Raw genomic sequence first — 25,364 nt, forward strand, 5'->3', positions numbered from 1 at the left:
ACCCGAGGTACCACTGTATACCCCCTAACTCTACAACCAGAATGTCTGTATGAATTTATAAGGCGCTGTCATCCTAGCCCCATCAATGTTCCACAACAGTTATTCAATTCCACAAAGAGCTCGGCTCAGGAACACAGTCGCTGTGTCTATAAATCCCCACACCCTGCCTGGGTTGAACTGGTTCTCCTTCCTGCTCCCACCCCCCTTCACTGGGCGCAGCTTCCTCGCAGAGTAATCAAGGTGCCTGATACAGAATTGCATCGATCAACAAAAGATGGGCGAGTAGAATGGGGAGGGAGGGAGGAGCCACCCCCGCCTTAGTTTACCTACCTCCCAAGGATATAAACCCCTGGCCGAGAGAGCGCTGCTAGCAGAGGCACCGGCGAGAGGCGACTTGAAATTTGCACCCCTCGGCACCCAGCTTTTGCACCTGTTTCGACCTCGTTTTGACGGTGAGTACAGTGTGGCAGGAAAGCAATTTTGCTCCAATGTGTTGCACTTCTTTTCGGGGGGGGGGAGAGGGAAAGAAAGTTGTGGGGAGTAGGGAACCAGAGGCCGGCTGAAACCCCCAGGTTTCTAAAATCTGGGGGCTGCTTGCGGCTGACAAACACAAGATGCTCTGTGAGTTTTTGGGCAGCCGGGTCCACGTTTAGATGTGAATGGGAGGAGATCTGATTTTAGAAGCAAAAGAAAATAGCAGCTGAGGAGTGCAGATCGGTCTCATTGATCTTCTTCTCCTTAACTCCCAGAAGCCCCTCTTTCCAGCCATTTTCAACCAGTGGAGGGCTTGGATATTGGAACTGATCCTGGCTTAGAGGAGAGGGTCTTGGGGAGAGAAACTGCAAGGGAGAGGAGGCCAAAAGAGGGGTGAGGGATATCACTGGAGTACCATTACCATCAGCCTCAACCAGCATGGCTTATTGCCAGGGATGGTGGGAGCTGCAGTCCATCAAGATCAGGAGGGTCACATCCTCATCCTTGTTTTAGGTAAAGGTAAAGGGACCCCTGACCATTAGGTCCAGTTGTGACCGACTCTGAGGTTGCGGCGCTCATCTCGCTTTATTGGCCGAGGGAGCCGGCGTACAGCTTCCGGGTCATGTGGCCTGAATGACTAAGCCGCTTCTGGCGAACCAGAGCAGCACACGGAAACGCCGTTTAGCTTCCCGCCAGAGTGGTACCTATTTATCTACTTCCACTTTGACGTGCTTTTGAACTGCTAGGTGGGCAGGAGCTGGGACCGAGCAACGGGAGCTCACCCTGTGGCGGGGATTCGAACCGCCAACCTTCTGATCGGCAAGTCCTAGGCTCCGTGGTTTAACCCACAGCGCCACCCACGTCCAATCCTTGTTTTAAGGATGCTTAGAAGTCCAGTATGGAGAAGGTTTGCCATGGGAAAGTACCGTATACTTGTCTCCACTACATTGTACAAGGAGCTATTGTCTGGATAGGTGAATCTCCAATATGCTTATGGCCAAGTATGATTTGAACTTTCCCACGGAGGAAGGGGGAGAAGGTCAATTCAGTTTGTACGTCAAGCTGAATCGATCAAATCCACACAATCCGAAACAACGTGAGACTCAAAACACAGCCACCCTTCAAAATCCGCGCACTTCTAAATTTTGCGATTCAGTTCTAGAAACAAGAACCAAAGTTTGCCAAAACGGAAACATTAGGTAGGAAAACCAACATATTTGCGGAAATGAAATGTGTAAATGCATTCTATTAGAAGAAACTGCTTTTATCAAAATCGCTTACCAAAATATGTTTTTAAGGCTTCATTTGCACTAAAATCTGAATAATTTTTATGAGGTTTTTTTAAAAAAAATGCTGCAGAAACATGGGGAACTGAATTTAAGATTAAGAGAAACTGAGAAATGAGAAACTCAGGAGAAATGAAATCAACAGACCTTTCATTCGTACTCCCATATGAACCCAATACACTCTCTCTATTATCCAAGTGCTTCCTTCAGATTCTGCGCTTCATATCCTTCTGTTCTGCTTGCTTTCAGTCTGCTTCTTGAATATTAGCAGCAGATGCTTCAAGACGTGGAAACCCTAACTGCTATCTATGCTGAGCTTCAGAATTGGGGCAAATGTGTTATGAATGTAGAGAGAGGGCATATCTGTAAGCAGAATGTTCTGGAGCATGGCCTCTGCAGCATGAGGTGCTTATTCCCACACAGAACATCTGCTTATGTTTTGCTTTCCAGGCAGTTTAGGTAAGCCTGATGCTTAGTACAGTGGTACCACAGGTTAAGAACTTAATTCGTTCTGGAGGTCCGTTCTTAACCTTAAACTGTTCTTTTTAATTTTTTTATTTTTTTATTGGTTTTGGCATACTACATTACAATACAGATGTACCAAAGCCAACACCATTTCTTCTCCATTCCCCCATACATTTACATTTATATTTCCTCAATCCGTCATATTATTCTTTTCTCCTTCCTCCCACTTCCCTCTGCCCCCCCCTCGATTTCCTCCACATTATACAATTCACAATAATCTTTGCATTCTACAATCTTCTCAAATCGTCTATATATTCTTATTATCTTTCCTTACTAATTTTTCTTCCATCCAGTACTTCACATTTTAATCTAGGCATACTAGCGTATATTTTTTTGAGCAAATTTTTGCCATATAGTGTGTTCTCCTTCATGGAGAGCACGTGTTGCGGTGGGGGCCGCCAGGACACTCCAAAGTTGGGGGCGGGCTAATTGACCGTTGGCCACTGATGCGATTGGGGCTTCCCTTGTTGTTGGGAAGAAGTTAATGTTGCCATTTGTTGACTGACAGCCAGAAATGCTAAAACTCCTTGCACGAGGCTAGGGCTTCCTCTTTTTGCCCGTGCATCGGATTGCCCGTCCCCCCCACCCTAGAATTAGGGTTGTTCGCTTTGACCTTGCTATGCCTCTCATTGGGTCGTCTGCTTTGGAGCAGGGGCCTGGTAGGAATTTTGTCCATCTGGCTGATTGGCTGGGGCTATTTGGTTTTTGCCTACTGTGTAGCAAATCGTCACAACTTGTAAGGTTTGCAGTTAGGCATTGGTTTATGGTTTGGTTGGTTGAGGGGCATGGATTGGCTGTGCCTGCCCCTCTAATGCTTCTGCTGCAAGTGATTCCGTTAAAGGAATCAGGGGCTAACTATTGCTTGTCCACTCTGTCAAGGGGGCTCGGGCCATAGCAATGAGCTCCTGGTTGCATTTGGGGTGAGGGCAGGTTCACTGCTCCGTCGCTACCCCCAAGTGTATTCCCCTATTCTGACTTTCGCATTGTGCGGAATGTCAGTCTGTCCCCCATGGTGGGGGCAGATAGTCTCAACCAATGCCTAAGCAACCACTCACAAATTTGTATTTTAATAAAGTTGTGGCCAAAATTATGCCAAAAATCTTAAACAAAAATTCCGTGTGATGTGTGAGTTATTGGGGTGGCCCTGGGGACCTCGACCTCATCAAAACATTTCCACTCCTTTTTTAATTTTTGATTTGACTGATTTCTCATTATAGCAGTTAATTTTGCCAAAATTAAATCTTCATTTAGTGTACAAATCTGTTCCTCCTTTGTGGGTATAATTTGTGACTTCCACCTAGCAGCAAGCACTATTCTAGCAGCTGTACTAGAAACTGAAACTGTTCTTAACCTGAGGTACCACTTTAGCTAATGGGGCTTCCCGCTGCCGCTGCCGCACAATTTCTGTTCTCATCCTGAGGTAAAGTTCTTAACCCGAGGTACTTTTTCTGGGTTAGCGGAGTCTGTAACCTGAAGCGTCTGCAACCCGAGGTACCACTGTACACCAGATCTTGACAAGTTGTCGATGTGTAAGACAGCTAACGTAATGTAAAACTGGCGCTTCCACAAGGGACTGTGGACAGGGAGCTTTTGCAGTGCAAACCTGGCAACCCTCAGTTAGCCAAAGCTGCTTTTCGGACTCTGTACATTCTTGTCTCTTTTCCGCTAGATGGTGGCCTCCCTGAAGTCCTGGCCTCTCATGATCGCTGTGACTCTGTGCATCTTGTTCTGCCTGGGAACCTTGGTAGAGGCCTACCCTCAACAGCCAGAGCACCCTGGAGAAGATGCCTCCGCTGAAGAAATGGCCAGATACTTGTCAGCTCTCCGACACTACCTTAACCTGGTGACAAGGCCAAGGTGCGGGATGCTTTTAAAGTGGTGCAGTGATGGTCTCTGGAGTGGTCTCTGTGAGCCCTGTCTACACACACACACACACACACACACACACACTCCTGCCTGCTGAATGTTGGTGGGGAATGAGCATTATGCGCAGGGCTCCCAAGAAAGGGAGAGAAAAATGCAGCCTTCTTCCATCCTGAGCACATTTATTTAACATTCCCCAGGCGAAGGCAGCAGTGGGAGCGACTCCCTATGTGGGTGAGTGCGTGAGTCAGAGCAAGGTTAGCGGCTGAGGCAGTACAGGTGTACCTGGGGATGCAGGTGGCGCTGTGGTCTAAACCACTGAGCCTATTGGGCTTGCCGATCATAAGGTCAGCGGTTCGAATCCCTGCGCCGGGGTGAGCTCCCGTTGCTCTGTCCCAGCTTCTGCCAACCTAGCAGTTCAAAAGCATGCCAGCACAAGTAGATAAACAGGTACCTATGCGGCGGGAAGGTAAACGGTATTTCCATGCGCTCTGGCTTCCATCATTGTGTTCTGTTGTGCCAGAAGTGGTTTAGTCATGCTGGCCACATGACCTGAAAAGCTGTCTGTGGACAAATGCTGGCTCCCTCATGAGATGAGCGCCGCAACCCCATAGTTGCCTTTCACTGGACTTAACTATCCAGGCGTCCTTTACCTTTTTTTACCTTACAGGCGTCCCTCCACTTACACAGGGGTTATGTTCCGGGCATCGGTGATATTGCGTAAAGTGGGGAGCATTCTCTAAATGCCTTTTAAACGCTCTCTTGGCAGCTCTCCCTCAAATTGATTCAATAGATTTTTTATTGTTTATCGCCAATGGCCATCACAATATAGGCACAAATCACACAACTACAGAAGGAAAGATCCTATGTGCACCAGACCAAGACAAACCTAAAATGCCCAAATTTTAAATCCAAACCAAATGCAGACAAAAAAATACTGCATCCAAAAATATCCACAGCTAGAATTGAAGCTCTGGGGTTGGCAGGAGGCTGGAAGACACATGGGAAAGTTGCTGCTGCGATACCCCACACATCAGCTATGGGGCGGGGAGGCTAGGCAGCCGAAACAAAGCCTGCCCCAAGGACTCCCCAACTCCCTCCCACAATTTCCGGGTTTGAACTGAATTTTTAAATTATTTCCCAGTGGCCGTGCATGAATAAAATGTGCACTAGTTTGTGGGGTGTGTGTGTGTGCTAGTGTTCAATTCCTTGCCATGCATGTCTGCTGCCATTAAATAACAGGAAGGGGGGGGGGCTGCCTCATGGCTGTGCAAATCAGAGGTAGGGTGGGGAGGAGGAAACCCCCCCCTTTTTTTTGTCTCCAAGGGAACAAATAGGATGGCATTAACTCAGTTATTCCTCTCCCAACTGAAGGTTTGGAAAGAGGTCCAGCCCAGAGACCTTGATGTCTGAGCTTATTTTTGGAGACAGCAGCAGCAACAGTGGAGCTAGTCATGATGACCGGTCAAGGTAAGTCCTAGCAGCGCAGGGTGCAATCATTTTTGCAGCAAACCTACCCAGGACCTGCCTCTTTCTGACCCGGAGCCAATTCTTTCTAACCACCACAACCTTGCTAAAGGGAAGGGCAAGCACTAGGCTTGGAGACACATTGTGTTTTCTGTGTCATCTATTGGGATGGGGAGGGACATTCCTATTGCCTCGTAAAAAGAAAGAAGAGTGATTCTCAAGAGATTGGATACCACCTTGTCTGCTCAAGGAGCAATGCTTTCTAGACCTAGAACGTCAAGATTACCCAGCAATGGGGAAGCAGCTTTCTGCACGTACCTAACCCTTTTCCAAACTAAACCGCAGACACATAGAAGAATCCCAGGAATCATGTAATATAGATTCAGGGCCATTCATGATTCAGTCTAAGCATGGTATCTAGCATGGTATCACCCCTGTTTTATGACATTTGTTGAGATCTAGAGCTTATCCTAGCCCATATGCTCAAGCAAATCATGGAAGCATAGAGTTGGAAGGCATCCTGAGGATTGTCTAGTCCAACCTCCTGCAATGCAGGGATATGCAGCTGTCCCTTATGGGGACTGAACGTACAACCTTGGCATCATCAGTACCACACTCTATCCAATGGAGCTAGCCAGCTGATAATACAATGCAATGGAATAATAAAATAAAATAAAATAAAATAAATAAAATAAAATAAAAGGTGTTGTTGTTGTTGTTATAATTTATATACCGCCCTATACCCAGAGGTCTCAGGGTGGTTCACAGAACAATTTTTAAAAACTTATTGGAATCAATTAATCATGGGAGTTTCACTATCAATAATCTATCTATAATTTGCTCATGAGTAAAAACAATATTTTTGAAGCACCCAGCATTTTTGAAGCCACAATGTATATAAAATACATGCTTGCTAAGAAACCATTTTTTAAAATGTTTGTGGATGCCTGGTGCACCAATGCTCTGGGTTCTGCAGGTAGATGGTCTTGGCCTTTGGGACAGGGAGCAGCAGCGAATTGTACTTGAACTTCTTCCTACAATTCTCTACGTTCACAACAATTTCTTTCTTTTTTGCAGGTTTGATGACTCCAACATGTGGTAATGATGTCGATGCTTCTCAGCCAGTGGTCCATCTGCTGCTTCTTTTTAAACAGGCAAATCGTTGTGTTCATTCTGCATTTTTCAAAACCAATTAAGCTGTGATGATTTAAAGAGTCCATTCCCCACCTCAACTTTCTCCATCCAATACTGAAGAGGCTTGGGAAAGAAATTCTCACTGCATCCCCCCTTTCAAGACAACAACATTGCAATGAGCCAGGCCTCTTTCTCCCTACAAGCCAACAGGGGGTGCCAGAAGAGTGCTTTGTGGCTGGGGGCACAAAGGTTGCCCCCAACCCTTGGCAGCAGCCAAGGTTGTAATACCCCCCCAATGCAAGCCCTCATTATGTCTACTCTGGGTTGTCCTGTACATCATGTGTGCGGGTGTGAATAGGAGTATGTGTGTGTGTAAATGTATGTATTTGAAATTATTTCTGTTTGTCTCAAGAATAAAAAGCAAGTTTGATGGAGAAGCCTATTGCATTCCTCCCTTTGTTCCCAACCAACTGAAGTGGGACAGTCTTTGGGTGCTGGGGTACAGAAACTGTTACAGCAAATATACTATTGGCACAACCTATTTGGTGTTTTGCAACTTTCCGACTAGTTGCAGGACCTTAGCCAGACCTAGCAGAGTACACGCAGAATCCACGGAAGCAATTGGCAACTTGGCTGCAGACAGGATAGACGAAGCAGGAACCAGGAACTTGTAGTTAGGCGTTTATTATATACAGTGGACTATTTACAGAACACGGATCTTATGCTAGCTCTTTCTGACACGACTCACAACTCCTACACTCACTGATACACTGAACTCTGAACACGAAACTCTGAACTAACACATTCCAGTTAGGTAAAGGTAAAAGGTAAAGGTACCCCTGCCAGTACGGGCCAGTTGTGTCCGATTCTAGGGTTGTGCGCCCATCTCACTTAAGAGGCCGGGGGCCAGCGCTATCTGGAGACACTTCCGGGTCACGTGGCCAGCGTGATGAAGCTGCTCTGATGAGCCAGCACCAGTGCAGCACCCGCTATAAAGCGGTACCTATTTATCTACTTGCACTTGTTTTCGAACTTCTAGGTGGGCAGGAGCTGGGACCGAAAGACGGGAGCTCACCCTGCCACAGGGATTCGAACCGCCGACCATACGATTGGCAAGTCCTAGGCGCTGAGGTTTTACCCACAGCGCCACCCACATCCCATTCCAGGTAGTAGGCCATTAATTATCACTCCCTTGAGAGAGCTTGACCAATCAGGGAGCAGTCTCCATGTCTCTGTTATCACCAGGCAGACTTATTCCTTCAGATTGCCTTCTGGCTGTCTGCCAAACCTTAATGGAGTGTGAGTAGCTGTACATACACAGTTTCCCAGCGTATACTAGAGAATTCCAACTGGGAAACAGAGTCCCGGGATACCATTTTCCAAGTCCTTGTCATGCCAAAATGTCCTCCAAGGAGAACCCTTTCTCTATTGCAGAGAAAGCCTCCGGTTCTATACTTTGCTTTCTGTGCCCATTTTCTATGTCCTGAGAAGCTTCCGATGGAGGAGAGCATTAAAAAACACCATTCCCCTGCTTACTGTCTGAAATAGAACGAACCATCTATTCTAACATCTTGTTCTGGTGACTGGGTAGGCCGGGTTCTGTCCTTCATGTATGGTCTGAACAATGGTCCCCTCTCTACTTCCCCACACCCCTTTAAATATTAAAATCGGTCACCTTTCCCAGTGGCGTAGCGTGGTTTGCCAGGACCCGCAGCTACACGGAAGGGGTTTGTGTGGGAGGGAAATGGTCTCGATTGGTGTTTGTTCCACTTCAGCACTAAATATCAAGTTTCCTCAGGGGAAAGCAGCTGGGCAAATGGAGGTACGCAGAAGCCCAAAGTCAAGATTGGCTCCCAAGGTGGCCTACACAGCTCTACCACAAAAAAACCCACAATCTAATTTATGTCAAATGGTTACGACCAAACCTTTCACAAAAGGTGGCTTAGAATATCATGTAAGAAATAAAAACCATGCAACAACCAGCAAACCACGGAACAACAGCAACATCATCAAAATCAGGGGTCAGCAAGATTTTTTTGTGGCTTGGGTCAGTTCACGGTCCCACTAATGTCGCGGTGGGCTGGAGTGCACGTGCACGCACGCACACTATTTCCAGTGCTCCTTCTGGTGTGGAGGAGGCGTGCGCAACTTCCCATTGGCTGCAGGAGCTTCCTGCAGCCAATGGGAAGCCAGACAGCATCGTGGAAGGCGGTCCCCGCTCTGCTCCACACCGCTTTAGCATGGCACATGGGAGTCAACTGAATGGGTTGTGGGGGTCCCCGAGCGGGCGGCAGGGGCCCATGGGCTGGTTAAATGACCCCCCCATGGAACGCTTGTGGCCCATGGGCCTTATGTTGCCGACCCCTGATCAAAATATAAGAAACTCAGTTAAATATCTAGAATTAATACTTTATAAAATAGTGATTACAAGGGAGCACCATTGGCAGATTAAGTTGATGGATTATGCTGAAATGGCCAAAGTGACCGGAAGAATCAGAAATCAGGGAGACCAGAATTTTAATAAGGAGTGGGGGAAATTCATAATTTATCTTAAAAACCATTGTAAACAGTTAAAAATCGTTAGCAGGATTGGAAAATCACTTGTAGTTTCATGATGAATTTTGGATATAATGGTGATGCAAAAGATTTGGATTATTAGAAAAGATGCAGGAGGAAATGATTAACAATAGGACCCACAAAGGGGAGGAGGGGAAAGTCCAGGAGGTTCTTTGGAATCTTGATTTTATGTTGTATGTTGAATAAGTGATTGTAAAATTGTAATCTGAAAAACCATTTAAAAATAAATAAATAAATAGATAGATAGATAGATAGATAGATAGATAGATAGATGATAGATAGATATAGATAGATAGATAGATAGATAAAGGTAAAGGGACCCCTGACCATTAGGTCCAGTTGTGGCCGACTCTGGGGTTGCTGTGCTCATCTCGCTTTATTGGCCGAGGGAGCCAGCGTACAGCTTCCGGGTCATGTGGCCAGCATGACTAAGCCGCTTCTGGCGAACCAGAGCAGCGCATGGAAACGCCGTGTACCTTCCCACCGGAGTGGTACCTATTTATCTACTTGCACTTTTTGGGGTGCTTTCGAACTGCTAGGTTGGCAGCAGCAGGGACCGAGCAATGGGAGCTCACCCTGTTGCGGGGATTCGAACCGCCAACCTTCTGATCGACAAGTCCTAGGCTCTGTGGTTTAACCCACAGCGCCACCCACGTCCCTAGATAACAGCAAAATTCACAACTATTAATGAAAGGTGCAGGAGCCCTTTTGCATCTGTCCACCCTCGAGGTTTGAAAAGAGATGTCCTTCCCAAGGGCGGAGGGCCAAAATTCTGAACACTTGACACTTACACTTTCGTAACTTTGGAGTCTAAGTTCATGCTTGCTAGACAGTTGACACAAGGGGAGAAGAAAGAATCAGACAGTTGACACCTGCTGGAAATCTGACAGCTACTGCAAGGACAAAAAATAAAATAAAATGCCCTTATATTCTGGATGCACTGCTGGGATTCTGGGACTTCCTGAATAACTGGGGTGCCACCTGCTGGATGCAGGCAGCAGCAAGGAAGTTCCATTCAGCTGCAGCGTAACATCTTATTCTTAGAAGAAACATCGCTAAAAGTCACCAAGAGGGCCAGGTTGCAGCAAACGGAAACAGATGTTTCTTAGCATGACGTAAGCCTAAATCTGTGTCCTGTCGCAGTCTCAGACTGGAATTAAAGAGGTGTGATGGAGCCATGATTAATTTTAGAGGATGCTCAGATTGCACCCAAAGTCTACTGGGGCAAAGTCGTGGCGGCTGGTCTCCTTCTGAAAACACAGCAGCCAGCCAGCAGTTATTTAAATCTGCCTCTGGCATTAATCAGCTTTCAGGTCATAGATAGCAACATCTGTTTCTCTCCCTTTCTTTTGTTGAACCCGAAGAAGTTCACCCGCTTGGACCGCTTGTTAAGGATCTGTTTTGAAAATGCCTTTCCGAAGATGGAAGGGAAACTTAGATGAAAATTGCGTCAAAGGTCTTTCTCTAAAGGATCAAGGGGTGGAGGGACCCCAAACAATCCCCCCTCAAAGTTCGTCTTTCTTGGAATCCGCTGCACGTGTTGCCAAATTCAATGTTGCTTTCTCCATTTTTCACCCAATGTGTTTGTCTTCAAGGTGTTTAATAGACAGACATTTAGCACACCATGACCTAAGTGAAATTATTGCATGTGTGGAAAGAGGTTTCCATGCAGGGATCCACTGCGCTTGACGTGGGAATGGGAGAACTGGTCAGTTTTGGTCTCTCTGTTTCTCATTTTTACAATCTTAAGTTCAGTTCTGTGCATCTGAACATCTGTTAACTTTTTTAAATTCATTGTGAAAATTCACTGGGATGTTAGTGCTAATTTCTCCTAACGTGGACTTTTTTTTTTGCAAAGCAATTTCCCCTAATGCAATACATTCTTATCTGTTATTTTTACTGGTATATGCATCCTTACGTTTAATTTAACCCAATATATCCTATTTTGTACACATTACTTGGCTGGAGAACAACATTACAAGATTTGGATGGCTGTGTTTGTACATTGTTACAGAAATTGAAAATTATTTACGTAGGCTTGCTTATATATGTGAACTGAAGTGGATTTCTCCACCCACTCCTACTCCATATATATATATATAGAGAGAGAGAGAGAGAGAGAGAGAGAGAGGGCCTCTTTCACAGGAGCAAAACCCAGAAACCTAGCAACACATGCATAATTATACAAGTAGCTCATAGATATGTTCACGTGGAAGTTTTTAGGTGAAGCACTATGCACCTCCATATGCTCAGCCTTATGTGGTTTATACAGTTCTCTGAATCTTAGCGCTGTGGATCCCTGGTCTTAGTGCTGTGGGAGTCCCAAAATACAAAGGATTTTTATATCTACTTGCACTTTGACGTGCTTTCGAACTGCTAGGTTGGCAGGAGCAGGGACCGAGCAACGGGAGCTCACCCCATCGCAGGGATTCGAACCGCTGACCTTCTGATCGGCAAGCCCTAGGTTCTGTGGTTTAAACCACAGCGCCACCCGCGTCCATCAGGGGGTAAATCTCATTGGACTCAAAGGGAAGAGGTTTTAGATGCCACCCTTGCCTTCAGTGTGACCTATGAAGCTGATCTCTTTGGTTTTATTTCATTATTTGCCTTTGGTTAGCTACACCCAATGTGTGTGGGCAAGTTGGCCCTGAAACTATTATCAGTCTATTTTTTGGTAATAGATCTAGCAGGACCATGAAGACACTGTATGATGAAAGCTTACCTTTCCCTCTTCCAGTCTAAACAGAAGTTGTCTGTTTTGTCATTACTACTCTATGGACCTGAAGAACAGAATAAAAGTCCAAACCAGAAATTTTCAGGCCCTGCTGTGAAAACAGCTTTTGAGGAATGAAGTTGAGGGAAGCCGTAGGCAAGTGGTGGGAACTGAACATTTCACTTTGCACCAAGAAAGAGAGATTTGCTGAGGGTGAAGGATCCGGCCTCTGAGACTTAAAAATAGTAGCACTCTTTGAATGATTACCACTTGGCGGATTACTGCAGGCAAGATATATCTCGTACTTAGGGTTGGGGAGGAAATTCAATTCCATTTGCATCCCACCTATCAAATGTGCCATTTCCAAAAATTAATGAAAACTGAAACACAGCCATCTTTCGAAGTTTTCACTCCTCTGAATTTTGCGATGTAGCTCTCCAACCCAACAATGTTTGCAAAAATGCAAATAGAGTGGTACCTCGGGTTAAGAACTTAATTCGTTCTGGAGGTCCGTTCTTAAGCTGAAACTGTTCTTAACCTGAGGTACCACTTTAGCTAATGGGGCCTCCCGCTGCCGTCGCACCATTTCTGTTCTCATCCTGAGGTAAAGTTCTTAACCCGAGGTACTATTTCTGGGTTAGTGGAGTCTGTAACCTGAAGCGTCTATAACCTGAAACTTCTGTAACCTGATGTACCACTGTATCAGGAAGGTGTAAATAAAAATTGGCATATTAATGAAAATAAGACACACACCATGAGCTATAACACTAGATGCTTTGTGCTTCTGTTTTTTCCCTTTTCCTCTTTTAAAGGCGATTCTTTCCATTTTATCTTCAGGCGGACCAAAAACAAATAACTAATTAATCACTCGCATTTAGAGGGGGGAGGAACCCCCACAATCTGGTTCTTGCCAGCAAAATGTTTTCAGGTGGGTGAACTGTCAGGGGAGGGACGGAACTCACTGGTTGCAAAGGGCTATTAAGAGTGTCCCCCTTTACGCTGTGTGGAGGTGTGAGGGGGAGGGAGGGGAGGAAAAAAAGGTATAAAATTCCCTCAGCAGCTGCCACAGATTAAGAGCGAGAGGAAACACAGAAGGATCCACCCAGCCCAGCACATTCCTGTTTCCAACTTCCAAAAGGCTCAGGGTAAAAACTTGTTGTGGTTGTGATGAAGTGCCTGGGGACTAATTTCTCTATTCAGTTGTCTTGCTTTGGGGAAATTTCCTTTCAAGGCTCTTGAAATCCTGAGAGCCAGTGTGGTGTAGTGGTTAAGACTCGTAATCTGGTGAACTGGGTTCGCGTCTCCGCTCCTCCACATGCAGCTGCTGGGTGACCTTGGGCTAGTCACACTTCTCTGAAATCTCTCAGCCCCACTCACCTCACAGAGTGTTTGTTGTGGGGGAGGAAGGGAAAGGAGAATGGTACCCGCTTTGAGACTCCTTAAAGGGAGTGAAAGGCGGGATATCAAATCCAAACTCTTCTTCTTCTTCTGTGCACCCTGATATTTTCCTGGCTTGTAGGACAGGAGGGAACGACTACAGTGGTACCTCAGGTTAAGAACTTAATTCGTTCTGGAGGTCCGTTCTTAACCTGAAACTGATCTTAACCTGAGGTACCACTTTAGCTAATGGGGCCTCCTGCTGCCGCCGTGCGATTTCTGTTCTCATCCTGAAGCAAAGTTCTTAACCTGAGGTACTATTTCTGGGTTAGCGGAGTCTGTAACCTGAAGCGTCTGTAACCTGAAGCGTCTGTAACCCGAGGTACTGCCGTATAGGATTTTCTCTCTCCTTTCTTTGCTAGCTTCTGCTGGGGAAACGGGTCCAAGTAAAAGGGGGGAGTGTTTGGCACTAGTGACGGAAAGGTCTTGAGAGGTGATAAAAGTATTTTCTTTTTCGATAATAATTTTTATTGCTTTTCAATGACAACAATCCAATAATAGCCTCATTATAACAATGCCAAATTATAACACAATTAACAATACCAATCACTGAGGTGCCAAATTATGCAAATTAGGTTGCCCCCCCGCGTGCTAGAATTAACGGTTTGATGGTTTTCTTTCCAAAATCTTATAAATTTCAATTACGCTCCAGTCCAAATACCAATCCCTTATATCGCAACTGCAGTTTTATCGACTGCCATTCGTATTGACACATTGAATGATTTCTACAACTGCAGGTGAAGCATTCAAACTCTCTCCTTCCTATGGGTGGCAATTATTCTGTCCGTAATGTTTCTTTTTTTTTCTTGAAAAGTTTATTTGTTAAAATAATTCAGCATTAATACACACGTATTGCGAATATACAAACATACATTTCATACAATCCTTAAAAATGTTCAAACATACCTACACTCAATCCCACAGATAATTCCTTTTCCCTTCACCATCCACCACCCCTCACCCCACTTTTGTGTTAGACTTCCAATCTACTCAACTGCAATTTCTTTCCACTTCAATTACTTTCTTTCACACACTTTTAACCTAATTTCATGCTTCTTTTTCTATTACACATTGTTATCCATCTTATTTAGTATTCCAGTATTTAAAACGGAACTTGTTTATTCATATTGATTTTTTTAATATGGTTTTGCATGTATCCTTTAAATACCTTCCAGTCCCTATCTTCTCTTTTGAGATCCTTCCAATTTCTCCCATTGTTTTGGATATATTGCAGTACTCCAATATTCTACAATACAATATTCTCTCCGTAGTGTTTCTTCCTGTCCTTGTAATATATCATCTCTATCTTTTGCCAGCCGTTGCTGCTCTCCATCACGCCTTGGGCGGTGCTACTTGTTGTTTCAGAAGATCTCCTTTGCGCCGTCCCTGGTTCATTGCTTGCAGTTGCAAAATTCACACTGTCCCAGTGAATTTTCTGTTTTCGCCATCTTTCTCTCAGATAAAAGTGTCTTGCTTGGAGGAAGTTTCCTTCCAAGGCTCTGTCACCTGCTGTGCATTCTGATACTTTCCTGGCTTGTGGGGCGGGAGGAGATGACTATACGATTTTCTCCCTCCTTCCTAAGCTTCTGCTGGGGAAACGGGTCCAAGGAGAAACTGAGAGTGTTTGGCACTAGGATGGAAAAGTCTTGGGAGGTGATAAAAGTATTTTCGACCATTGTGAACTATCAAGTGAAGCCTGCTGTGGGTAGAGGAAAGTTTTCACAGACAAGTCTGTGGGCTTCCATGAAACTTCTTCTTCTTCTTTTTAAAAAAGATTTTTTTAATTAACATATAAAACACATACCGTATTTTTCGCTCTATAGGACACACTTTTCCCCCTCCAAAAATGAAGGGGAAATGTGTGTGCGTCCTATGGAGCGAATGCAGGCTCCTTGGCTTCAGTGATAGCAACGTGAAGCCTCCAAAACGCAGCGCTCCGGAGGTTTTGTGTTGCTTTCGCTGAAGTCTGGAGAGCGAGAGGGGTCGGTACGCAGCGACCCCTCTCGCTCTCCAGGCTTCAGGGATAGCCGGCTGAAGCCTTTGGAGCATAGCGGGAACTTGCACTGCGCTCCGAAGGCTCCGGGTTCCTTTTGCTAAAGAGCAAGACTCTCCCGGCTTCAGCAGAGAGGGAGAGCTACACAGCGCCCCTTCAGCGAAGTGGGAGGAGAAATGGAAGGGGCTCCATTTCTCCTGCCGCTTCACTGAAGGGGCGCTGAGCAGAGAGGGGGAGATTTTTTTTCTTGTTCTCCCCCTCTAAAACAAGGTACGTCCTATGGTCGGGTGCGTCCTATAGAGCAAAAAATATGGTACTTATACATTTACACAATACACATACATAACACACTACCTTTTTTTCACAACATAAAGCATACCTACATTACTCTATATAATACCTACCTATACTGTACATATCAACATACCTACACACCTTCCCCACACGGACACCCACCAAGTGACTTGACTTCCAGCTGTTCTAGTTACGTTACTTTATTTTTCCAACTAGCTTAAACGCATTTCATTATTTCCTCAATCTCTTCTTCTATCTTTTTACTTTACTCTCCTTTCACTTTAATCATTTTCTGGATTCACTCAATATCTGTCAGAAATTCTACTTTTTCCACATACATTTTGATGTATTCCTTAAAGATAGCCCACTCCTTATTCACAGGCTTCCATGAAGCTTCTGGCTGGCCAGAGACGTGAACAGAAGGATGGGCTTTGACCTGGTCCAGGATGGGTCAGAGCTCATCCTTTTGCGCTGCGCTTTCAGAGCACAGATCCACACCTATGTTTTACCGCTAGATCTGAGCAAACACCATTCTGCGGAAAACCCAGTTGCCATTTGCTCTAATCAAACGTTGGTCTTTCTGGAAAAAGAAAGAAAGAAAGAAAGAAAGAAAGAAAGAGTTCAGACACAGAGCTTTAAAGCCTGCATCTGTGCCTCAAAACATAGCACAAAAGTCAGAGTGAGCCCTTAGGTTCACTGTATCAGATGCAAAAGGATAAGGTTGCTGTAATGTTTATGAGTCTTAGAACGGGGACCGAGAAGGAGGATCAATGCTGCAGAACATGTCCAGCATTGGGGTCAGCACTCATGTGCAGTGGCGTAGCGTGGGGGGTGCAGGGGGGGCCGGCCGCACCGGCCGCAACATCTGGGGGGTAGGGTTAGGGGGCGCAAATCCACGGGTTAGGGGGTGCAAATTACTTGCCTTGCCCCGGGTGCTGACAACCCACGCTACGCCACTGCTCATGTGCATCTGCCTACCTTGCTTCACACAGTTTCCAGACCCTCCAAGTTTCCCTATTTTCCAGGGACAGTCTCGGATTTACAAAAGCCATCCTGGTTTCTGATTTGATCCCAGAATGTCCCGCTTTTCCTTAGGACGTCCCTAATTTCACTGGAGAAATGTTGGAGGGTAGCCAAGGAGATAAGTAACTAGACTGCCTTTAGAAGACTTCTCAAGGCAAATCTGAAGGTTTTTTTTTTTTTTTTTTTTAAAAATGCTTAATGTTTTATTAGGTTTTCATATATGTTGGAAGCTGCCCAGAGCAGCTGGGGCAACCCAGTTAGATGAGTAAGGTATAAATAATAAAAATATTATTATTATTATTATTATTATTACAGTGGTAGCTCAGGTTAAGTACATAATTCATTCTGGAGGTCCGTACTTAACCTGAAACTGTTCTTAACCTGAAGCACCACTTTAGCTAATGGGGCCTCCTGCTGCTGCCGTGCCGCCGGAGCATGATTTCCGTTCTCATCCTGAAGCAAAGTTCTTAACCTGAAGCACTATTTCTGGGCTAGCAGAGTCTGTAACCTGAAGCGTATGTAACCCGAGGTACCACTGTATTATTGAATAGGATGTCCCTATTTTCATCGGAGAAATGTTGGAGGGTATGAGTTCCCCATACACTAGCTCATATTGAACTTATTCCATGGACATAGCAATGTGTGGTTAATAAAACAATCTATAGCCTTTTAAACTGTTTTTCTGTGTGTACTGTTTTTGTTAGTTACTATTTATGTATTTTTGTGTTTTTATAATGTAAACTGCCCTGTGATCCTCGGATGGTGGTATAGAATAATAGTAATAATAATACTAATTTTTATTATGAATAGTAGCGCACTAGCTCATTAGCTACATATACATATACCATAATAAGGCTTAGTGATGTTGACATCTATTGCCTCCCAAGACGCCTTGGTATCATAGGGAATTTCCCTTTCTCAATACAGATGATCGCTCCAAGGAGATCCCATCTCTCTTTCTTCACCTTCGCTTGCTGTCTGGCTGTGTTTCTCAGCCACATTGGGGACACGGCACGCCTCGCTCCCGAATTCCCCGGTGAAGATGCTCCACTCGACCAACTGGTTCAATATTACAACGAGTATCAGCAATACCACAACTCAATCAACCGTCCCAGGTTAAGTCAAATGCATTTAATTCTTCATGTAGACTGTCTCGCCAGAGTGGTGCATGCTCTGGTTATCTTTCGCTTGGACTACTGCAATGCGCTCTATGTGCATCTTTGAAGGTGACCCGGAAACTACAACTAATCCAGAATGCAGCAGCTAGACTGGTGACTGGGAGCAGCCGCCGAGACCACATAACAATGGTCTTGAAAGCCCTACATTGGCTCCCAGTACGTTTCTGAGCACAATTCAAAGTGTTGGTGCTGACCTTTAAAGCCCTAAATGGCCTCGGTCCAGTATACCTGAAGGAGCGTTTCCACCCCATCGTTCTACCTGGACACTGAGGTCCAGCGCCGAGGACCTTCTGGCAGTTCCCTCACTGTGAAAAGCCAAGTTACAGGGAACCAGGCAGAGGGCCTTCTCGGTAGTGGCACCCGCCTTGTGGAACGCCCTCCCATCAGATGTCAAAGAGAATAACAACTACCAGACTTTTAGAAGACATCTGATGGCAGACCTGTTTAGGGAAGCTTTTAATGTTTGATGGATTACTGTATTTTAATATTTTGTTAGAAGCCACCCAGAGTGGCTGGGGAAGCCCAGCCAGATGGGCGGGGTATAATAATAAATTATTATTATGTAGACCCCCTTTTTACCTTGTAGAGCATTTTGAGAAACCAGGGCCGTCTTGAGCATATGTGGTGCCGGGGTGGAAAGATCCGCCTGGCACATACACACACACACACACACACACACACACACCCTGTTGCCCAGAGTTGTTGACCTTTTTTTTTAGAGAGTTGACACCACACTTATCTCTGCTCTAGAAAAGAAAACAGAAAACATAAGGAGCCCAGCGCAAGGAACCAGCCCGAGGCGTCTGAGTCTGAGTGAAGCCAGGCGCCTCGTGGTGTAAGCAGCATGCGCTGAGCAGGCCTCTCCATAGCACTATGCCAATCCCAGGTACGCAGGAGGATGGAGCCAGATGGCTGCCTCAGTGCCTCGCTAGCTCACTTGCCCCTGAACTCATGGAGCAAAGCCACCTGCAGCAGAAGAGCCCACCGCGGTTCTCCAACCGGCGGGCAGGCTCTTCCCCGGACTCCAACTCTTGGGCCCTGGACTCTTGGCCTGGTGCCCCTGAGAGCCCAGTGCCTGGGTGCCCTGCACCCCAAGTACCTATGGTTAAGACGGCCCTGTGGGAAATGCTCCACAGGACTCTCTATTTCTCATTAAAAGCCAGAATGCAGAGAGTGTGTGTCTGTGCTACTGCATAGGAATGAATAGTTGTTGGTGATGGTAAAGACAGTTTGACAAACCAGCTTTTCATCTTTACCCAGATTTGGTAAGCGATCCAGCAGCCAGGCACTCTGCGGAGATCCAAGCACCAGATTGGACTGTTCAAACTGACAAGTAAGTTTTATTTTTGGAACCGGTGCAAATTTCTCAGACTCATATCCCAAGGTACTTTCCATCCATAGGCACATTTCTGCAAGCAGTTCCCCCCAATTATAACACACTTTTCTGCCAGTGTGGTGTAGTGGTTAAGAGCGGTAGTCACGTAATCTGGGTAACCGGGTTCGCGTCTCCGCTCCTCCACATGCAGCTGCTGGGTGACCTTGGGCCAGTCACAGTCTCTCAGCCCCACTCACCTCACAGAGTGTTTGTTGTGGGGGAGGAAGGGAAAGGAGAATGTTAGCCGCTTTGAGACTCCTGAAGGGGAGTGAAAGGCGGGATATCAAATCCAAACTCTTCTTCTTCTTCTTCTTCTTTGCTAATATGTCGGCACATGTTTTGCACTCATGCACACATTTTTGCACTCATTGCACTCATGCACACATTTTTGCACTCATTGCACTCATGCACATATTTTTGCACTCATTGCACTCATGCACACATTTTTGCACTCATGTGTCAGCCGGGTGTTGTTCTGGCTCTCCCATGATCTCCCAGCTTTTCCCCTCATCTGCCTCTGAGCTGCGACCTCCCTCAAACCCCTCTTGTAAATCTATACTGTCTTCCTCTTCCTCCTCCCTGGAAGGGAAGGCGGTCTCCACCATTTCTCCTCCTCCCCCCAGTCCCAGACATAAGGAGAGATGAGGAATCTCCCACTCACAGCTTTTATTGCATTCTTCCATTGCATCCTTCAGGGACATGTCCACAAGGAGGACATCTGCAAGCCTCCCAGACTGAAACCTGATTGCCCCACGATCCTCTTCACCTGACTTTTTCTTCAGATCATGGCCGCCTGCTTCCGAGGAAGACATTCCCTCCTGGGCCTTCTCTTTCCTCTCCTCTTGAACTAACTGTAGAATTTAATCATTATAATAAAGCAAGATTCTCGTTGCAATCTGGTCGCCTTTGAATGTAAAAGCACTGAAATCAAATGCGGAAACATCTTGCAGTATCTGCTGTTGAATTGCTTTGGTGGTATTTTAAACCCAGCTTTGCAGGAGGTATCAGTGGTCATGGGTCTGATTTACATTCACGCCATACATTTACAGCACATTCAATGCACATTCAGTGGCTGGTGGTGGTTGGAGGATGGATGGTGGCTAACAGATTGAGGCTGAATCCAGACAAAACAGAAGTACTGCTTTGGGGGGGGGACAGAGGGGCAGGTGTGGAGGACTCCCTGGTCCTGAATGGGGTAACTGTGGCCCTGAAAGACCAGGTGTGCAGCCTGGGACTCATTTTGGACTCACAGCTGTCCATGGAGGCGTAGGTAAATTCTGTGTCCAGGGCAGCTGTCTACAAGCTCCACCTGGTACGCAGGCTGAGACCCTACCTGCCCGCGGACTGTCTTGCCAGAGTGGTGCATGCCCTGGTTATCTCCCGCGTGGACTACTGCAATGCGCTCTACGTGGGGCTACCTTTGAAGGTGACCCAGAAACTACAACTAATCCACAATGCGGCAGCTAGACTGGTGAGTTGGGGTGGCCACCGAGACCATATAACACCAGTCCTGAAAGACCTACATTGGCTCCCAGTATGTTTTCGAGCACAATTCAAAGTGTTGGTGCTGACCTTTAAAGCCCTAAACGGCCTCAGCCCAGTATACCTGAAGGAGCATCTCTACCCCCATCGTTCTGCCCGGACACTGAGGTCCAGCTCCGAGGGCCTTCTGGTGGTTCCCTCCCTGTGAGAAGTGAGGTTGAAGGGAACCAGGCAGAGGGCCTTCTCGGTAGCGGCACCCACCCTGTGGAATGCCCTCCTATCAGATGTCTAGGAAATAAACAACTGCCTGACTTTTAGAAGACATCTGAAGGCAGCCTTGTTTAGGGAGGTTTTTATGTTTGATGTTTTATCATGTTTTTAATATTCTGTTGGGAGCCGCCCAGAGTGGCTGGGGAAACACAGGCAGATGAACGGGGTGTAAATAAATCATCATCGCCATCAGTAAATCATTGGAACTGAAACTTAGCCATCACAGACCCACAATTCACAGCACCAATTTAATTTGTTTTAGTCGTCCCCATTAGATCACAAAATGTTTAGGGCTATGCGTACCCCTGCATCCCCCCAGAAAAAAAGCACTGACCTTAACAAACTACAGTCCACACACTTTGAACCGTTCCTGGAGCTTCCCTGAGGTCCACCAAATCTCACCCACACCAGTACGTGCAGGTAGGGTGTTGTTTGTGTTCAATCTGCAGTCCTTTTCTCCTGAATAACATAGAGGTTCTACTAGCCTGACCAGTACATTCAGAGGACATGCCCCAATAAGAGGTGCACATTAGGTACCAGTCCCCCTCAGCCACAGTCTTCTCTATGGGTGGGGACTGTTTTTCTTTTTCTAAGGCATTTCTCAAAACCTGCATTGGGTTCCGCCTCATAACCACCAATTCCAGCTCTTGTACAAGAAAAGAAAATCCAAATAGAGTCCAGATTTCATCTCGGTATATTATATAGTGCACACATTCCATAAAGATTACAGACGACAAGAGTCTGACAAAATGGCCTCTAGGGTTTCTTTGGTACAGCAATTAACAAAATCACCATGGGAAGGCAATAATGGGGAAATCACTGGGAAAGGAGTCTTCAATTTTCTGCTTGCTTGTTCCTGTAGTTGAATTCATCATCTCTGGTCCTGTCTTTTGATCGCATGGCCTGGAGAATGGAGAAAGCTATGACTGATAGACCGGGCTGCCCATGAGGTGGGCTGAAGCAGCTGCCTCGGGTGGCAGAATCCTGTGGGACAGTGACCCTATGGGAGCCCCTGCTACTGTGCATGGCAGCAGCTTCTGGTAAGATCTCATGAGATCTCGCAGAATTCTCGCGAGATCTCACCAGAAGCCAATCCCACATGACTTGGGTGGACTTGCTACCCAAGATCTGTTGGGTGAATTAGATTGGAAAGATCACTTAAGACATCGGGTTGTGGTCTCGTCAAAGTAGACTGTGTTGAAGAGAGCAACTCTGTCCTGTTTTAGAATTCTGTAGCCTTTGCAGGTTTTGCTGCAACCCTTCAACAAGCATACAACAAATCTTCTTTATTTATTTTGAATTCCCGCAGCTAAAAAATCTGCTCCTTTCATTTGGGGATTGCTGTGTTTGCCTATATTCCAGCCATTAGAATCATAGAGTGGGAAGAGACCCCAAGGCTTCTCTATTTTAACCCCCTGCAATGCAGGAATCTCAGCTAAAGCATCCATGACAGATGCTCTCTATCTCTCTGCAAGCTGTCGGTCCGTGCAATGCAAACTGTCTATATCTGCTTTTGCAGAGTCCTTGCTTTGTTCTGTGTACCGTCAGGGACCGTGCTGAGGAGGGCTGCACTGAGGAGGAATCAGTGGCATAGCATGGGGGGTGCAGGGGGGGCCGGCCACACCGGGCGCAACATCTGGGGGGTGGCGCGCTCGCACTCGCAGCTCTCTGCCTCTACCTGGCTCACTCACTCTCTCTCACTGCAGTGCTGTCTGTGCGAATCCGATCTGAGCCGCCGGGTCTCCGCCCACTGTGGAGGGGACGGTGCCAGGCGTGCGGTGCAGTGCGGAGAGAGAGCGAGGGACTATCTGGGGGAGGGACAGTGCAGCGGGGGGGTGGGGCACAAATTACTTGCCTTGCCCCGGGTTAGGGGGCGCAAATTACTTGCCTTGCGCCGGGTGCTGACAACCCACGCTACGCCACTGGGAGGAATTATCACTCAGGCAGAGGGGCTGCTGAGTAGCTGAGCTCACATGTCTATATGAATTTCTGAAGTTTTCCCAGTGAGCCAGTACACAGATACATTTATCAGTGAATTCTTACATTTGGTATTGTGCACCAAAGGCCCTTTGAATAGATAGGAGGAAACTGTGATGAAGTGTTTCGTGGGGACAAATCACAAAAGTCACAAAAGTGATTGTGCTGATTTTGGTAGTGGGCTGCATGTGCATGATATGTGCTGGAGGGGCAACCCCCCCCCCAACCTATACATAAATTCCTGCAACAGGGTCAGCGTTGTTTTATGCTTTCTTGTGATTTTGAGTCATTTGCGGTTGCTTTGCTTTTTCCAATTTGTTGTGCTGCTGCTTCTTTACGTGTTGCAAGTTTATGAGCTTTGTGGCTTTCTGGAAAGTTTCAGCTTTTAAAATTTAAAATGCATTTTAAATGCAGCCCTGCGGCCCAGGCGCTGAGGGAGGGAAGGCTGGACCGGAGCGGCAAGCAAACAGGCAAGGGATGTGCCCCCCCCCATCACTGTTCTAGGCAAATTTGCTCAAATGTGTCTCATTCTTTTCGGTTCCATTTCCCACAAATGCCCACTAGGTAAAGGGAAAGGGACCCCTGACCATTAGGTCCAGTCACGAACGACTCTGGGGTGGCGGCACTCATCATGCTTTATTGGCCGAGGGAGCCGGCGTACAGCTTCCGGGTCATGTGGCCAGCATGACTAAGCCGCTTCTGGCGAACCAGAGCAGCGCACGGAAACGCCATTTACCTTCCCACCGGAGCGGTACCTATTTATCTACTTGCACTTTGACGTGCTTTCAAACTGCTAGGTTGGCAGGAGCAGGGACCGAGCAACAGGAGCTCACCCCGTCGTGGGGATTCGAACCACCAACCTTCTGATGTTCTAGGCGAATTTGCTCAAATGTGTCTCATTCTTTTCAGTTCCGTTTCCCACAAATGCCCACTAGATGGAGCTAAAATATTATTTTTTTAACCTTTGCCGTGCAGTGCAGAATGTTCTTCCTCTACAGCTCCCATAATCACTGACCACCAATTTTAAAAAATTCATTGCTTGGCTTTTTTAAAAAAAAATCTTTTGATATTGCTTTTGATATTAATTTTTTGGAGGTGGTGGTAGAGGCCGGCAGGTTGTCCTGGAAATGTTTTTACATGGAGTGGGGGGCTGGGGCTGGGGAGTCAATATATATATATATATATGGGAAATATTGGATTGTTTTTATGTCAAAAGATCTCTGAAAAATAAAATTTGCTTTTTAAAAAAAATGAAATGTTTTTACACTGAAGCAGGGAATGAGGTACCAATTTATAAGCTAAATAACCATGTACAGTGCTACCTTGGTTCTCAAACTTAACCCGTTTCAGGTCCGTTCCAAAACCAAAGCGTTCCAAAACCAAGGCGCGTTTTCCCATAGAAAGTAATGTAAAATGGATTAATCCGTTCCAGACTTTTAAAAACAATCCCTAAAACAGCCATTTAGCATGAGTTTTACCATCTAACGAGACCAGTGATCCATGAAATGAAAGCAATAAACAATGTACTTTAGTCACACAATCAATCAGTAGCTGAACTGGGTTCCACACAGTTAGAAAAAAAGAGCCACAAAAACAAAAAACAACAACAAAATAAATAGCAAAAGCAGACAGACCTCAGCGTAACGCTCAAAATGGAAGTGTGGCACTCAAAACAGAAGTGTAACACTCAAAACACAGCATGTTTGGCTTCTGAAAAAAGTTCGCAAACCGGAACACTTACTTCCGAGTTTGCAGTGTTTGGGTTCCAAGTTGTTTGAGTACCAAGGCATTTGAGAACCAAGGTACCACTGTATGCGCATGCACTATGTCTTTAAAAACACATTCAATTACATCCTTTCCCTCAAAGAATTCTGGGCCCTGTAGTTCACCCCTCACAAAGTTACAATTCCCAGTTCCCTGAACAAACTACAGGGCCCAGAATTCCTTGGGGAGAAGGAAAGCATGCTTTGAATGTGCTGTAAAGGTATGTAGCCAACATTAATACAGTGGTACCTCGGGTTAAGTACTTAATTCGTTCCGGAGGGCCGTACTTAACCTGAAACTGTTCTTAACCTGAAGCACCACTTTAGCTAATGGGGCCTCCTGCTGCTGCCAGGTTAGATGCTAACCTGGATTACTCTGTTTTCCTCAAAATGTGGCAAGATATAATAATAATAATAATAATAATAATAATAATAATATCATTTATATGAGGGTACCCCTAAACATTTTTTTTAGAAAAAATGCACTGCCCCTAAACATCTTTGTCCTTTTTTCCATTGACTGTATTTATTTT

At 45.9% G+C, this 25,364-nt stretch overlaps 1 protein-coding gene and 2 long non-coding RNA genes across 3 annotated transcripts in view; 2 read left to right on the forward strand and 1 right to left on the reverse strand.

Annotated features, from left to right (window-relative positions):
- The window catches only part of LOC310661854, a 292,087-nt gene that overhangs the window by 174,349 nt on the left and 92,374 nt on the right, over positions 1 to 25,364 (reverse strand). The window contains exon 2 of the long non-coding RNA XR_014504145.1: positions 12,623 to 12,693. This is a non-coding gene — a long non-coding RNA (uncharacterized lncRNA). The remainder of the gene's footprint in view (positions 1 to 12,622; positions 12,694 to 25,364) is intronic.
- LOC310661847 (goannatyrotoxin-Vere1-like) lies at positions 356 to 7,183 on the forward strand. Its single transcript, XM_083408370.1, has 4 exons — positions 356 to 452; positions 3,955 to 4,142; positions 5,523 to 5,618; positions 6,693 to 7,183. The coding sequence occupies exons 2-4, from the start codon at positions 3,955 to 3,957 to the stop codon at positions 6,715 to 6,717; spliced, it is 309 nt and encodes a 102-aa protein (XP_083264496.1). The 5' UTR covers positions 356 to 452; the 3' UTR covers positions 6,718 to 7,183.
- On the forward strand, positions 13,134 to 19,298 carry LOC310661381. The gene is made up of 3 exons (XR_014503919.1): positions 13,134 to 13,184; positions 17,714 to 17,901; positions 19,225 to 19,298. It is a non-coding gene; the product is annotated as an uncharacterized lncRNA (long non-coding RNA).

The sequence above is a fragment of the Podarcis tiliguerta genome (assembly GCF_965153285.1).
Source record: "Podarcis tiliguerta genome assembly, chromosome: 13".
In the NCBI taxonomy this organism is placed as follows: Eukaryota; Metazoa; Chordata; class Lepidosauria; order Squamata; family Lacertidae; genus Podarcis; species Podarcis tiliguerta.